This window comes from Callionymus lyra, chromosome 16 (assembly GCF_982586985.1).
Source record: "Callionymus lyra chromosome 16, fCalLyr1.hap1.1, whole genome shotgun sequence".
In the NCBI taxonomy this organism is placed as follows: Eukaryota; Metazoa; Chordata; class Actinopteri; order Syngnathiformes; family Callionymidae; genus Callionymus; species Callionymus lyra.
Window position 1 is genome coordinate 21,955,120 of NC_141833.1, and position 17,942 is coordinate 21,973,061.

The 17,942-nt window shown below is 40.0% G+C and overlaps 1 protein-coding gene across 1 annotated transcript in view; it reads right to left on the reverse strand.

The window, feature by feature from the left end:
- yes1 (YES proto-oncogene 1, Src family tyrosine kinase) overlaps positions 1-17,529 on the reverse strand; it is a 36,046-nt gene extending 18,517 nt beyond the window's left edge. Inside the window, exons 1-2 of the mRNA XM_087810334.1 lie at positions 17,191-17,529; positions 1,862-2,152 (exon numbers count right to left, since the gene is read on the reverse strand). Of these exons, the coding sequence (XP_087666460.1) occupies positions 1,862-2,144 (283 nt within the window). The 5' untranslated portion in view covers positions 2,145-2,152; positions 17,191-17,529. The remainder of the gene's footprint in view (positions 1-1,861; positions 2,153-17,190) is intronic.
- Positions 17,530-17,942: the final 413 nt, after the last annotated feature.

A 17,942-nucleotide genomic window follows, 5' to 3' on the forward strand; every position in this document is an offset into this window, starting at 1 on the left:
CTTGTTGCTACACTATCACAGTATATCGTGTCATTGACCCTGTATCATGATACGTATCGATCAACTCATTCTTGCCAATATACACCAGTATTATTATTATATTACTTCATTTTTATTTGCCAAATTTAATGTACAAGCCGCTTTTTTATTTTATCTTATCATGTTTTTTTAATTGCATTCATTCTAGTTTATTGCGTGTCCAAAAAAAACACAATAAGTCAAATGTGTTGTTTTTACAGTACTGGTAATTAAGGTTTGGTGATTGTGTGTTTTTAGCGTGCGTCAGCATCGGTAGGTAATGAGTAAGTGAATAAGTGCAGCAGGAAGCGGAACATGAAACACCAGGGAAGTACTTCATGGCTTCGACACCACAAGCAGATTTCCAGAGCTCGCCACATTATAGAGCCATTTGGGTTTTCAGATGAGCCTTGATGTTCCAGCCAGATGCTGCAAATGTCTCATTTGCTCCACATCTGTTTCTGGTACCGAGCAGTTCAAGAGTTTCTTGGACTTCACGACGACGTCCCTCTGACGTCATGTACCGTATTTTTGGACTATAAGGGGCACTTTAAATCCTTTCATTTCCTCACAAACCGACGGTGCGCCTGTGTATTAATTCTGGTTTACATTACTGACCTGTAATGGTTTCATGTCAAACATGGCGCTTTAAAAGTTGGTAAACTACGAGGACCCGCAGTATAACCTGGTGAGGATACGTAGTATTACTCAATTACTCCACAACGTTTCATATTACTCCAACAGGGTTTGTAGTATTACTTCTTAAGTCTTTATAGTATTACTCTGCAAGGATTCATAGTATAACTCTGCTAGGAGTCGTAGTGTTACTTTCTTAGGATTCGTAGTATTATTTGGTGAGGATTTGTTGTATTACAACATAAGGATTCATAGTATTACTTCATAAGGATTCAAAATATTAATCTATAAGGAACAGTCATATTACTCCATAAGGATTTGTAGTATTACTCTCTGAGGACTCATAGTGTAATTCTGTTAAGATTCGTAGTATTACTTGTTAGGATTCTTAGCATTACCAATCGTAGTATTACTCTGTGAGGACTTGTACCATTACTCCACAAGGATTCGAGTATTACTCCATGAGGATTCGTAGCATTACTCCATGAGGATTTGTATAGTTGAGGAATCCCAGTATAACTTGGCAATGATTTGTAGTATTACTCTGTGAGGATTCGTAATATTACTCTGTGAGGATTCCTACTGTTACTTCATGAGAATTTGTAGTATTAGTCTGTGAGGACTTGAATCATTACTCCATGAGGACTTGTACTATTACATCATGAGGATTCGTAGTATTACTCTGCGAGGATTCGTACTATTACTCAATTAGCTTTGGTAGTATTACTCTGTGAGGACTTGTACCATTACTCCATGAGGATTTGTAGTATTACTCTGTGAATATTCGTACAATTACTCCATTAGTTTTGGTAGTATTGCTCTGTAAGGATTTGTACTATAACTCCATGAGGTTTCGTAGTATTACTCTGTGAGGACTTGTACTATTACTTCATGAGGATTCGTAGTATTACTCTGTGAGGATTCCTACCGTTACTCCATGAGGATTCGTATTATTACTCTGTGAGGATTCGTACAATTACTCCATTAGTTTTGGTAGTATTACTCTGTGAGGATTCATAATTTACTCTTTGAGAATCTGTAGTATGCATAGCAAGGCTTTGTAGTGAAGAGCCTTGCAGTGGTATACGACGAAGAATCTTGGAGTTATACTTTGAAGCCACACATAATAATACTACGCAGCTCTTAAGCACTTCATACTGCGGTGCTCAGTGTAGTCGGTGAACAAGTACACGTCGGCGAGCCTCACCTGTGATGATGCCGGGGAAGGGGCTGCTCACGGCCACCGAGGTGAAGGAGGAGGAGGCGCCGCCGAAGGGGGTCATGATGGAGGACGCTCCTCCGAAGGGGGTCAGCGAGGCGGCGTGGCTGTTGTAGCTGTTGTTGTGGGTCTTCATCGCTGGCGAGTGACCCATCATGGTGGGCTCCGGGCCGTAGTGGCCCAGGTGGGCGTTGAGCGGCGAGGCATTGGGGTTATCCTGCCGGTACTTCTGCGCCGAGTCCTTGTCCTCTTTACTCTTGACGCAACCCATCGTCCAGCCTGCACAGAGGAGAACCGTTCATTGTTGGACCGGGGACTGGACGAGAGAATACCTCTGCCAAGGAGCTCACATTTCACACTTAACCCCTAGGATACTTTTTCACATCCTTTTCTCATCTCTACCGTCCAGTAAACGAAGACCTCCGAGCGAAATGACTTCACCTTCCCAACAAAAGCGTGAGCCGGAAAGCAGATCCCTGCTGCCCGAGTGCCCACGGGCCTTCACTCCCCCCTGGAATCCCACCGTCGCTGACACAGAGTGGAGAGGCTGAGGAGATGATGACCTCTTGAACCCACCGACACCCGAGAACCTCCGCTAGCGAAGACAGTGTCTCTCTGATGCATCATGGGACTTTGAACCCAGAAGATAAATGATGGTTTCGAGCCTGAAACGGTTTCTGTGTTTTTCATGTCAAAACACGAATGATTTCAAGGACAATCGGGGCCAAAGACAGAAAGAATGTGATCCGAGTTCCTTCAGTTCGTTCAATCGCTCCGACGTCAACATGTGAAACGCGGTTTTAGATCCAGGATCTGCACGGAAGTCGAGACGAGCTCGCGAAAAATCGATCACAGAAGGTCAGAACCTCACTTATGTCGGGTCTGACGTGTTCAGCAAGATTTCACTGCAGACCGAGAGAAGATTCATCGACGTCACATTATCTCAGTTCAAAGATGGAAACTTGAGGAAAATAAAGGAAGAATCCGGTGAACGAGAGAATAACTGAAGGACATTTTGTGAGAAATAGATTATGATCCTCCTATCATAGTTGATCACAGCTGATATCAAACCAAATGAGAGTCGATGAAATGCAAAGAAGCTCACAATGAAAAACATAAAGTTAAACTATGAAGATGAAGATGTATCGATATTTAATAGAACTGTATATATTTATTCTGTTTTTTAACTTTAGTTATTTTATGGTTTGCAGTTCATTAAAGTATGTTTAAATAAAATAATTGGATTTTTCATTTACAGTTTACATGCAAATATACACAGCGTGTGTTCATTTTTGTGTTACAATTAAAGTTCCAGTCGCTCGATGGCAGCAGTCATTACGTCCTCTGCAGCTAAACAAAGAAACCTGCGAGATGCAGGTGATGACTGGGGACGAGAGGATACAGTGAGTCCAGCAGCTTTTAAAGCTGATGTTCGGACATATTTTGGTTTGAAAACAAATTAAAGCAGTTACAACTTCATCAAGAGTCATGTGGTCTGTAAATACTACAACACCAGAGTCAAGTACTGGACAATACTCCACATATATACTTGTTACTACACTATCACAACACCAAAGTCTAGTACTCGACGATACTACACATATATACTTGTTAATACACTATCACAACACCAAAGTCTAGTACTCGACGATACTACACATATATATATACTAGTTACTACACTATCACAACACCAGAGTCAAGTACTCCACAATACTCCACATATATACTTGTTACTACACTATCACAACACCAGAGTCAAGTACTTGACAATACTACACATATATACTTGTTTCTACACTATCACAACACCAGAGTCAAGTACTGGACAATACTACACATATATCCTCGTTACTACACTATCACAACACCAGAGTCAAGTACTGGACAATACTACACATGTATACACACATCAAAAGATTGCATCCAAAACACACTTCTACATAATTGAAGTTGAACCGGAAGTTCAAGTATGAAGTTCACATGTCGACACAATAAAGTTGAAATTGTTTACAAGATCTACACGTGTCCAGTAGTGGTGAGTACTGGCAAGAATCTGGCAATATCATACGTATGATGATACAGGGACAACGATACGTTATATTGGGATTTTAAATAATTTAACTCTAAAAAAAATAGTCATACACAAAGTGAAGAAGACGATGAAGGTACTACAGGTTTTTTTTGGATAAACAAACACAAAAGAAAAGTTAACAGAGTTATTGACTATTAAAACGCTGCTCTGAATATTTGCCCGTATGGATAGTGTTAAATATAACATCAGTATTTTGGATAAAAAACGTCAAACTTTGCTATTAAAAACCGTATCGTTCTCTCACAAGGACTTGTAGAAAAAAATAGAAGCGGTGCCGCACGAGTCCCTCTTGGTTGCTGCCATTACCGCTCCGGCTCGGTGTGATGCCGCATAAATCAGTGCGAGGACCAGGATAAACACGGCGCTCACCTTTGACCCCCGGTCTTGTAACAGAAGTCAAGGCCGTCTCGGCACGTCTGAGGACCCTAATGACCGACACGGAGCTAACGCTAGTTCAACCTAATTGCTATTGACGGAAAGAAAACAAGGTGAAGGAAAGGCCGAGGCGACGCCGGCGCCGTGTCGAGGGTTCTAATCTCGCGCCTCGGCGCGCAGAGGACGACGGAGGCGAGCCTTCGTGTCCGTGTTTTCATCAGGGACATTATCTCGAGTGTCCGGAGACGTCGAACGAGAAGCAAACACGAGTGTTTTGTATCTTTTATTCGTCCGCTCTGACGTAACGCGGGAAGACGAGGACGTCACTCAAAGTCGACTCTCCGGCGAGCAGATGGTTTTCACCGCGACGGACGACTTGTTCGGTCACGCCAACGATGTGTTGTAACGGATTATAGATCGTGGATTAGAACAACTCCGGCTCAATATCCAATCAGCGGTTTCAGCAGCTGCGGCGGAGTTTGGCGTCATACGAGGAAGTTTATTACCAGGATTACACAAATAAAAAACTTCCCCTTCACTCCCGAACTTTGAGCTCAAACAAGTCCATGAAGCCACACAAAGTACATCAGATATAAAACTGACATCAAACCTTTTCGGTGTCATCGAAAAATGTTTGTTCATTTTAATGTAGCGACTGGAGCTCAGTCGTCTTAGTCTTCATCTTCGTCCAAAAAGACACTTAAAAACATCCGAATACCTCCAGACTGCTTGTCTGTACCGTCAGAAAATACTTAAATACCGTATTTTCTGGACTAAAAGTCGCAGTTTTTTTCATAGTTTGTCCGGGGGTGCGACTTATACTCTGGAGCGACTTATGTGCGAAATTATTAACACATTATTAGCGGTATATCATTTCACATGTTATTTTCACACTAAACCGCAAGAGGGCGCTCTAGGCCTGTGTTGATATTTTCGACGTAGAAGAGGAAGCGCCGCATCTTCTACCTCCAGAGTTAGTTAGTTGTTTAAAAGTTATTTGGAGTTACACGGATGGTTTGGTAAACTTCTACGTTGTAGATGTTATTTATGCTATAGTTCTCTGAATAACTCTTAATATGTTATGTTAACATACCAGGTTCTCAGTTGTGTCATGTGACGTAATATACCGTACAATTATTCAGCCAGTTGTTGCCTCTATTCTATTTTTATTTTAAATTGTCTTTCAAGATGACATGTCTGTTCTTGGTGTTGGATTTTATCAAATTAATTTCCCCAAAAAATGCGACTTATACTCCAGTGCGACTTATATATGTTTTTTCCTTCTTTATTATGCATTTTAAGGCTGGTGCGACTTGTACTCCGGAAAATACGGTAAGTATTTTTAAGTTTGTTTTTAGCAGAAGCTTAAAGGCTACCATGCTAAACAAAGTACTTCGGGGACACAGTAGTGTAGACGGTAGACTGGAAGTGGTCCTTGATTCTCTGAGACTCCTGTGTTTGTCTCAGTATTATCTTGAACTTTAAAGTATATATTTTTATTGAGTATTTTTTTGGATTATTTAAGCGCTTTATGACCCTGGTCTAAAAAAAACGCTCTACAAATATTACCTACTTACATATTTACTTACTTACAATGTTTGCTTGGAGTAATTATTGTTTGTTTAGCATGTTAGTCTTTAAGCTTCTGCTTAAAACAAACTCAAAATATAGACTTGTTTAAGTATTTTAGGAAAAATTTCTAATGTCGAGGCTTCAATCCACGATGGATGTTAGAGACACAGTCTGGAGGTATTTAGAGGTTTTTAAGTGTCTTTTTGGACGAAGATGAAGACGAAGACAACTGTGCTCCAGTCACTACATTAAAATGAACAAACATTTTTGTCTATAACTCTAAAAAGAACAAATTACTCTGAATATAATCCAACATTAGTTGACACGAGGGTGAGTAGAAAACAAGTGATATTAGAATTTGGGGTGAACCAACACTTTAAGTAGGTAGAGATAATGGTATATATATTTTTATATAAAATATAAATTTCAGAACCTCAACCCTCCTCGGTTTTTTGTTGCGTTTCCACCAGCACTATACGTTCAACCAGATACCAATTTGTGTACCAGCTGTGCTCTGGTTCCGAGCCAGGTCAGCACAAAAAAGGTACCGGTCAGTGATTGGTCAGATTGGGACGTCACCCAACAAAATTAACTTCTTACCATAAAAAATAATGCATTAACTGTACATTATCTCAGTCCAAAGCCAACCTTCTTATGTGTAGTAAGAAATCCACCGCCTACAAGTTTTGTGGCCCCATGTTATGATGGCCCCGCCCACCACGAGAAGTTAGTAGGGCCTACAACAACGAGTCCAGTCCAGTAGGGCTGGGATTGTTTCGTGGAAATGCTCCGTTAGAAAACAAAGACGGACAGATGAGGATCCCTTACTTTGAGAAAGATGAAACCAGGAAGATAATCCAACTAACCTCGTCTCTTTAAGAAGAAAAATTCAACCTCATCAAGGCTTTCAAGTGAAACCGAGCCTCCATCAACCTGAAAAGGTTCTTTTCCAGGGTCTGAAGGCTTCAGTCGTATCATGTTACGGGGGTTGATCTTCGAGGCTCCTCTCAAAACAACAAACCATAGACAATATATTTCTCTGCCACAAATCCTTGATAAAAGTCAAAACTACCTTTTCCTTAAAAGTCCATTTGAGAAGAAAGAAAGACGAGTCCAGCCTCCCCTCCTTTGTTACGGACCCCGAGTTAGCATCAGCACAATGAGGCCCTTGAACACATGCTAACGGAGTCGTAAATATGCTAATAGAGGGATCTGGAAACAGCTGTGAGCCTCCATCAATCACACCGACCGGATCAATACAGACTCGCCAAACAATGGCAGCATCTCCACAGAAGATCTGCTGCGTCGTGACTCACAAAGACGACTCGTTGAGGCGACTGGAGATTCTTTAATTGTCCGTCCGACAATGAGTGCCATAAATTTAAAAGATTAAATCAGTTTTCTTTCTTTTTTTTAGCAGTTCTTCAACTCATGTTCAACCATTACTTCAACCTCCATATAGATCATCTTCAACAACCCAATCTTTTTTCTTCCGTTTTTAAAAACTCGCTCAGTAAAAAGAGCCGTTTCAAGCGTCCACACAGAGTGAAGAGGGTGTAGTTCACATGCCACACCAGTGATGGCGCAACAATCTTGCAGGAATCAGTAGAAGAAGGCTTAGACTAAACTTGCTACTGCAAACACTGAACCACAACAACATGAACGTGGTGAGCAAAATAAAATCTACAGCAATGGTGTGGACCAAAGATAAGGATCATGAATATGAAGGCAACACTTTATTACAAATTTCAGTGTAAGAATAAATTACTTTACAAAAACAAACTCAGCGAATTAGAATAAAAGGTTTATTCAATTAAATATCTTCAAGATGAAGATGTAAAATTCACTCACTGATTGAAACATGTTTATGTACTTTTATATGGCTGTTTGTTATTTTTTACTATGCATTTCTGCTTTAAATGTGGTTTTTGTGGTTTTTCCTGATGGTACGACAACTTTGTTGGTCTAGAGAATTATTACTTTTTACATTTAATTAAGAATCATTGTTAGGTGCGTGTCAAGAATCTGTTGATACGATACATATCATGATACAGAGTCAAGGATGTGATATATAGTGATAGTGTAGTAACAAGGATATATGTGTAGTATTGTCCAGTACTTGACTCTGGTGTTTTGCTAGTGTAGTAACAAGTATATATGTGTAGTATTGTCCAGTACTTGACTCTGGTGTTGTGATAGTGTAGTAACAAGTATATATGTGTAGTATTGTCCAGTATTTGACTCTGGTGTTTTGATAGTGTAGTAACAAGTATATATATGTAGTATTGTCCAGTACTTGACTCTGGTGTTGTGATAGTGTAGTAACAAGTATACATGTGTAGTATTGTCCAGTATTTGACTCTGGTGTTTTGATAGTGTAGTAACAAGTATATATATGTAGTATTGTCCAGTACTTGACTCTGGTGTTGTGATAGTGTAGTAACAAGTATATATGTGTAGTATTGTCCAGTACTTGACTCTGGTGTTTTGATAGTGTAGTAACAAGTATATATATGTAGTATTGTCCAGTACTTGACTCTGGTGTTGTGATAGAGTAGCAACAAGTATATATGTGTAGTATTGTCCAGTACTTGACTCTGGTGTTGTGATAGTGTAGTAACAAGTATATATGTGTAGTATTGTCCAGTACTTGACTCTGGTGTTGTGATAGTGTAGTAACAAGTATATATGTGTAGTATTGTCCAGTACTTGACTCTGGTGTTGTGATAGTGTAGTAACAAGTATATATGTGTAGTATTGTCCAGTACTTGACTCTGGTGTTGTGATAGTGTAGTAACAAGTATATATGTGTAGGATTGTCGAGTACTTGACTCTGGTGTTGTGATAGTGTAGTAACAAGTATATATGTGTAGGATTGTCGAGTACTTGACTCTGGTGTTGTGATGTTGTTTTTTGAACACAGCTATGTATCAATCAATATACTTTATTGATCTCCATAGAGAAATGTCAGAGCAATTCAGGATCGTTAGCCTTTGATGGCAATTGTTTCTTAGTTTGAAATGAAAAGGCTGATTTTTGTAAACTGTTGTGCTTTTAGTTTATATCTAGAAATCAATAAATAATTGTCTGAAATAAATGTGAGTGTAATGATGTCATATAATCCTAGCTGATCATTTGCTTTAACATCAAAAAACGAGCGTCTCGACACCAGAATTTTATAAAGTATAATATATAAAGTTCCTCAACCAGACAAGTTGTTGTTTCCACAGTTGAAGCTTCTAAGCTGGTGTCGGAGAAGAAGTGAATGCAGATGAGCCGAGCAGCGAGAGGGCTTCACTGAAGGCCTCAGTGTGAGCTGGAACACATGCTAACCTCATCCGAGGACGAGCCCGCGGGCCCAGTGCCAGGCTGCCAGTTACGTGGCGTCGGATTAAGAAGACACATGGTGCCGCGGCCCACGGGACCTGAGACACAATGCCGGGGAACCGCGGGAGGTAAGTGCCGGTTTCGAGGCTCGGGGAAGCAACGAAACTGCAGCTTGTCATCCAGGATCCAGCACTTAATCATTAGGTGTGTTCACGAGCCACGCGCAGGAGATCCACCCGACAACCCCGACCTTCTCTCGGCGCTGACGCGTGTCCGTGCTTGCTTGACGGGTTCATCGTTTGTTTTTAAAGACATCAAACATGAGCCAGTTTGTGACTCAGGGAACATGAGGGTTTTGTTGTGTTACTGTAGCCGTTTCTGAACTTTCTACAAAAGTTGTGTCGCCACCACAGACCCACAATCTTGACACTGTATTTTGAGCATTGATAGGCGGCTATGAAGACAACATGGCGTCCATAAATTGGACCTTTAACAAGCCTATATATGGCCTCTATATACTTGGGGAAACCTTCAGTTGGTACTGGCAGAAATAGCTTAGGTAGCTTGAAGTAGTCCCTGAGATAAACGTTAACATAATGTAATGTGGTTAAACTTAAGACTAGAACTGATTTTCAAAGTATTGGTACTTTAAATTTGGCGATGATTTATTTTCACGATACCGTAAAGATATTCAACAGAAGTGTCCTTTGTGTTTTTCTATTGGCTTTTAAGTTATATTGTGTGTTGCAATTGTCCCACAAGATCTCTGCGATGACTGAGGGCGAGAGGATACAGAGACATATTTTTGTTTGAAAACAAATTAAATCAGTATCGACTTCTTCAATAGTCATTTGGTCTGTAAATTCTACAACACCAGAGTCAAGTACTGGACAATACTACACATATATACTTGTTACTACTCCATCACAACACCAGAGTCAAGTACTGGACAATACTACACATACAGTATATACTTGTTACTACACTATCACAACACCAGAGTCATGTACGCGACAATACTACACATGTAGAGTTACTACACTATCACAACACCAGAGTCAAGTACTGGACAATACTACACATATATCCTTGTTACTACACTATCACAACACCAGAGTCAAGTACTGGACAATACTACACATATATACTTGTTACTACACTATCACAACACCAGAGTCATGTACGCGACAATACTACACATGTATAGTTACTACACTATCACAACACCAGAGTCAAGTACTGGACAATACTACACATATATCCTTGTTACTACACTATCACAACACCAGAGTCAAGTACTCAACGATACTACATATATATCCTTGTTACTACACTATCACTATATATCGTATTGTTGACCCTGTATCGTGATACGTGACATTCTTGACAATACACACACACTTGATGACACACACACATCCCTTTTAACCCATAAAAACAGTCTTGATATCCGTGACACAGACGTTGTTTACACAGCTAAAGTGTGTGTGACGAGTGACATGAAAAGTTAGAGTCAGGAAGAGAAAAGGCTGTAATTTATACTCACAAAACAATGTTTCAACTACAGTGTAATACATTTCAAATAAACTGAATCACCAGGAAGAATCAACAAACACTCCCTCGTCGTGTCGTGTTGATTCGTCATCGATGTGTCATAACTGCCACTTTATGAAGAATGTAGTCATTTAACACATGTTCTAAACATGTTGAGTCACAGAAGTGACAAATGACAGCTCAGGTCAAAATATTTGAGCAACTTTGTGCTTCCAGCATCAATCATTGACACCTGAGGGTGCGACCGTGTGACCTTTGAACCCGTCTCCACAACAGCAGGAAGTCAAGCACCTTGTCACGAGTCTTGATATGTTGGCGCCTCAAAAACCTTCATGGTTAAAGTACACGAGTCGCTCAGAGTTATCAGACAATTATAGCTTCTTTTAATCAAACAAACTTCATCTATGAAGTACTTTTCATGCACCTTTTTTGTGACATCTCGTATTTGTCGCTCAAAACTGATATTTGGGTCAAATAAATGACTTCATTTTTCACTAATTTTCACACATTAAAATACTGTGAAAATCTGTGTTGTTTCCCCCCGATGACAACTCGAGCAGCAACATGAACAGATTAAAAAGCGTTGGACCTAAAATCGAGCCCTGGGGAACGCCACATTCCATTTCATGAGCATTCCTGAGCAGAAACGTAGAATTTCTTTTTCTAATACAGGGAAAATGTTGGCCGTGTCCGTCACTTCTGAGTCGGAACCTTGTGGGATGGGTTTGTTGCGTCCCCTCGAGATGATTAAGTTGATCAGGAGCTCGGGAGCATTAGTCTTGCTCCATTGAATGCTCTCTAGCGCCCCCGTTTCAAACGTTAAACAGATCTACAATGTTGTTCTACTTCGAGTCTCAGGTAATGGACCCGCCTTTAAACTACATTTCCAAACTAAAAAGTGACACATTTTAAATCAAATGTATTATTATACAAGTTTTTTTTAATTATCTACGTCATGTACTAAAGATTACAGACCAGGAGGAGGAGATTTTAAGTTTCCTCTTTCTTCTGGCTCAGCTCTTTTGTCATCACAGCGACGCCATCAGAGGATAGTAAAACTTGTTACTTGTCAAATTGGCCATTTTAACTTTGGATGTGAAGGAACTCCTGACGACCATCACAAGAAGATCTAATTAAAGCTGAAGGTCTCGACTCCACGAGGTCGACGAGATGACACCATCGAACGGACGAGCAGTGATGGAAGCCTGAGGTCACTCGCATCGTGACTCGTGTCCTTGGAAGCCTCCAGCGAAGGCCAGCAAAACGACCTATATGATAGCGTAATACTTCCAATATGGTGGACCACGGGCCACATTTGACCCTTTGAAGATCCCTCTTTATTAACCATTTTTTAATTATTTAAATTGTCCTTTAGTGAGTAATTGCTGGTGAAAATGTTTCATAAAGTAAGTAAGTAAGTAATTTTTATAAAGATAAATGTTAAAGTTGTATAAAGGTATTGGTCTTTGTCCCGTTTTTTACTTTTGCCTCAAAAGCCTTTAACAAATGTATATAATGCAGGAAAAACTACATAAAAAATGTTGGTTATATTTAGGTATCAGTACCTAGTAAGTAAGTAATAGTTATTTGTAAAGATCTTTCTAGACCAGGGTCACAAAGCGCTTTAACAATCAAAAACAATACACAGTTAAAAAATATATACTTTAAAAGACACATAAGACAAACACAAGAGTCTCAGAAAGTTAAGAAAAAGCCCAAATAAAAGTGTCTTCAGATGTTTCTTGAAAGAAATCATCAAACACAGATGAGGATCTGGGGTGTAAGTCTGGATCAGATCACTGATGGAAGGTCTGACCATGAATAGATCTGAAAGTAAGAACCAGAATTTTAAAATGATCCTGACACAGCAGCCAGTGAAGAGTTTGAAGGATCGGAGAAATGCGAGTTCTTCTACTAGAGCAGCTCAGAATTCTCGCTACAAAAATATCCGTCTTCTTCTACATAACAGTATCAGAGACCATCATTTTCTCTAGAAACAGGGAGAAAACTGACTCAATATATGAAAAAAAGATGAACTATAGACCTTAAGAGCAGCTTCGACGTCTAAATGTGCTCCGGCCCAGAAGCCCGTCTGAAGACCCTGACCGTGACCTCACCAGAGAGAAAATAGCCGCGACTATAAAGCGTCACCGAGGCGGAACAGAGTCATTTTGCTGCCGCACACTCGGAGCTTCGGGGCGACGTGACACCGCTGCCAATCACCGTCGCGGGGGGTGGAGAAGGGAACTTCCTTCCGAGATCCATTCATGCCATTGAGACCACCTGCTGGGCCTGTCAAAGACCGGAGCGATGCCGGGGGAGAGAAGCGGCAATAAAACGACGAGCTCTTCTTTAGAGTCTCGGACGAGGATTCCACGGAAACGTTTTTTCACCGAAAATCACGCGTGTGTTGGTTAGAATCTGGACCTGAGGACGTCTCAGACTAACTTCATAAAGTCCCCGTCAAACATGAGTCCATGACCTCATCGACACACCTCGGCTCATTTATGATGCTACACAAATATTGGCTTAATTCGTGGAGACAACGCCTTCAGATTAAAATAACGTCACTGGCTTCTGTCAGTTTCACAGAGATAAGTAAGTCATTTATACTTGCAGGGTCACAAAGCACTTAAACCAGACCTGGGAATAGTGTACGTATGGTTCTAATGCATTAACAAATGTATTTTGTATTTATTATGCATTTATATTTTCACGCTTATTTACTTTTTCCCTCCTTTCTTGCGTGTAATTTTTCGAATATATATTAATCCCTCAAAACTTTTTTTTTTCAGGTAGTTGAAGAAATCTTTTGAAAAAATCTCATATATACAAGAATAAAATCGCAGCTTATTTATCTTAATAAATATCACGGCCTAATGACAAATGTCCTTTTTTGAGGGATTTTTTCTTTTTGCTTGACGGCCCCTAACAACGTTCACAGAATTGAATGTGGCCCTTAAAGAATTATAATTGCCCAGCCCTGACTTAAACAATCAAAAGATGTAAAAGGTGACCTTCAGTCCTTTGAAATACGTTTTTTAAACACTCAATGTATCTTGGATCTTATTTAAAATGATAAGCTTTTGTTATTTCATTGTAAACCGAATCTTGAAAATATATACAAAGATATATTCAATGGTACGAGCTGGTAAATATCCAGCAGCTAGCAATGTTAGCCGTTAGCTAAGCTAGCAATGATATACGATTCCATTTAAAATTGCTTTTTATTTTTAATTAAAGGCTGGTATAATGTTACATACACTATCCTACAACCAAAATAGAGCGAATAAATTACGGAAATGTGCCTGCTTGAGACCTTGGCTCCTGCAAGATTTTGTGGAATATAATTTGCTGTCAAATATCGTTTTTATTCTTAGTTATTTATTAAAAACATTGTACAATATATGGTATTATTTTAATATTTGCACCGTTTGTTAAAACAAATACATATTTTAATATTTTTCTATTTATGTTTCAACTGTAAACTTGATGCTGTAACAACTGACTGTAGGACAAACTAAGGAATACTTTGTTTTATCTTGTCAGTTAAAGAAACAGTTTCTTTGTCATTTTAATTTGAATTCAAAACAAAGGGGACGGATCTCAATTATCATTCTTAATCATTAAGAAAGAGTTTTTATCAATTCCATTTTTTTTAAGAAACTTTGTTGACGTGGAATAACGTTCTTGGTAGAAACGTTGAAATAGTGTTAATTTATATTTACTATGACATTAAAAATATTTCATATTTAATCAACTATATACTGTGTATATGCATCTGCTCATACAGTACATATCACAATACAGGAGCAACAATACAAAATATTGCGATATTGTAGACATTTTATTGGGTTTATTTTAAAGAATGTAATTGTGGTAAAACTGTCATAAAATAGTAAACACAAAAAGCTATAACGTGCTCAACATTAACCTATTAAATTAGAAAAATATACGTTTGTCATTTACAAGAGAAGTTATCGAGTAATCTAGTAAATATTTGTATTTGTTCAATTAAAATTTTTACAAAGGGCTTTTGAATATAAACACCATCGTGTAAATATAGGTGTTTCAATATTTTCTTACATCCTAAAACTCACTGTAAGTCAGGTTTGAAAAGTATTGTGTAGCTCATGTAAGTACACAGTGTTGTAGAGTCAAGAGAAGAATCAGATCCAACAGAACATGTAAGTACACAGTGTTGTAGAGTCAAGAGAAGAATCAGATCCAACAGAACATGTAAGTACACAGTGTTGTAGAGTCAAGAGAAGAATCAGATCCAACAGAACATGTAAGTACACAGTGTTGTAGAGTCAAGAGAAGAATCAGATCCAACAGAACATGTAAGTATACAGTGTTGTAGAGTCAAGAGAAGAATCAGATCCAACAGAACATGTAAGTATACAGTGTTGTAGAGTCAAGAGAAGAATCAGATCAAACAGAACATGTAAGTATACAGTGTTGTAGAGTCAAGAGAAGAATCAGATCCAACAGAACATGTAAGTACACAGTGTTGTAGAGTCAAGAGAAGAATCAGATCCAACAGAACATGTAAGTATACAGTGTTGTAGAGTCAAGAGAAGAATCAGATCCAACAGAACATGTAAGTACACAGTGTTGTAGAGTCAAGAGAAGAATCAGATCCAACAGAACATGTAAGTACACAGTGTTGTAGAGTCAAGAGAAGAATCAGATCCAACAGAACATGTAAGTACACAGTGTTGTAGAGTCAAGAGAAGAATCAGATCCAACAGAACATGTAAGTATACAGTGTTGTAGAGTCAAGAGAAGAATCAGATCCAACAGAACATGCAGGTACACAGTGTTGTAGAGTCCAGAGAAGAATCAGATCCAACAGAACATGCAAGTACACAGTGTTGTAGAGTCAAGAGAAGAATCAGATCCAACAGAACATGTAAGTACACAGTGTTGTAGAGTCAAGAGAATAATCAGATCCAACAGAACATGTAAGTACACAGTGTTGTAGAGTCAAGAGAAGAATCAGATCCAACAGAACATGTAAGTACACAGTGTTGTAGAGTCAAGAGAAGAATCAGATCCAACAGAACGTTCTCAACTTCAGAGGAGGATCGTGAAGTTTCTGCCACGATCACGGGAGAATAAACGATGCCTGGAGTTAAACTCCAGCCCGTGAACTGCTGCCAACACCACCTGCTCGTTCTCCTCACTCCTGCCAGCAGCCCAGCTGTGCGTCGCCCCGGCCAACTGGGACTGTAGGAACACTGGGATTACCAGGGAGGAGGATTACTGGAGTAAGTGTATCACACACATGAGGGGGACACAAGGACAACAGATCAGTCCATCACTAGACCAGGATCACGGGAGTAGACCTGGATCATAGGAGTAAACCAGGATCATAAGAGTAGACCAGGATCACGAGACTAGATCAGTCCATCACTAGACCAGGATCACAGGAGTAGACCAGGATCATAAGAGTAGACCAGGATCATAGGAGTAAACCAGGATCAAAAGAGTAAACCAGGATCACAGGACTAGACCAGGATCATAGGAGTAGACCAGGATCACAGGAATAGACCTGGATCATATCACAAGACCTGGATCACGGGAGTAGACCTGGATCACAGGAGTAGACCAGGATCACGTGAGTAAACCAGGATCATGGGAGTAGACTACGAGTAGACCAGGAACACAACAGTAGACGAGGATCACGGGAGTAAACCAGGATCACAAGAGTAGACCAGGATCACAAGAGTAGACCAGGACCATAGGAGTAGACCAGGATCACAGGAGTAGACCAGGATCATAAGAGTAGACCAGGATCATAAGAGTAGACCAGGATCATAAGAGTAGACCAGGATCATAAGAGTAGACCAGGATCAAAGGAGTAGACCAGGATCAAAGGAGTAGACCAGGATCATAAGAGTAGATCAGGATCATAAGAGTAAACCTTGTTCATTAGGGTAGACCAGGATCACAAGAGTAGATCAGGATCATAAGAGTAAACCTTGTTCATTAGGGTAGACCAGGATCACAAGAGTAGACCAGGATCATAAGAGTAGACCTTGTTCATTAGGGTAGACCAGGATCACAAGAGTAGACCAGGATCATAAGAGTAGACCAGGATCACAGGAGTAGATCTGGGTCACAGGAATATGGGCCTGGAGGGGAACTGGGTGAGGCGCAGAGAACTTGTGAACGAGTGAAAAAAAAGTCTGAATTAAATCCACTTTGTTTTGTCAAGAATCGACGTTTCAACGAGACCAGCAGCTAAGAAAGTTCCCAAACACGTGTAAAGTTTGAAAACCAGAACCAAAGTGAAACAAATTGTTCCCAAACTTTTGTTGTTGTCGGAGCTGCGAGGCCTTTGATCTCCTCACGAACACGCGCGTGCTTCTTTTAAGTATTTTCTTACCTTAAACGCGACCTTTGACACGACAACGCTTGGACCACATGCGTCCCCTGGTCGCTCCTGGATCCACGTCCTTCCTTCTCTCGTCGAACAAAAAGTAGAACCAGCCGGACGAGGACTCTCAGCTCAGCGTCCCATTCCGATCCGGTACTTCCCTAGCCCGAAGTCCTGCTCCTGGGAGCGGGTTCAAGGACTCTCGAGGGGTCGCGGGACCAGTGCAGAAGAAGCGGGGAGGTGTAGAAACAAGACCCGGAGGACTGGAGGGTCCAGGGGACGAGCGCCTGAGGACGGGTCGGTGGGTCCGGGGACACGAACAACAATAGCTGGACCAGCACCGAGGAGCGGACGAGGGAAGCGTGCTGCGTTCACGGGCTCACATTGCACTCGGGATTTTTTTAACGTTACCTTCACAACACTTTTAAAAGTGAATAAAAACAAACATCAACACCGCGTTCACATTGATAACTTAGAGCTTAACACAACAATAAAGCCGCGACTTTATTTCAATCATTTTATCTGTTAATGTATCGTATTTGTTATAATCGAAGGATCTTTCCATAAGACATCCTCACGAAGCGCTATCAAATAATATTAAAAAGAAATACATTAATAAAGCACGATACTAATACATAAACTTCAAGTTTAAAAACCAAATTATTAACACCCATTTTGATATAATAAAATGCATCGAACGTACAAATCTTGTAATTTCCGACCGCACGTGAACGCACCAGAATCTACTATTGAGCGTGTGT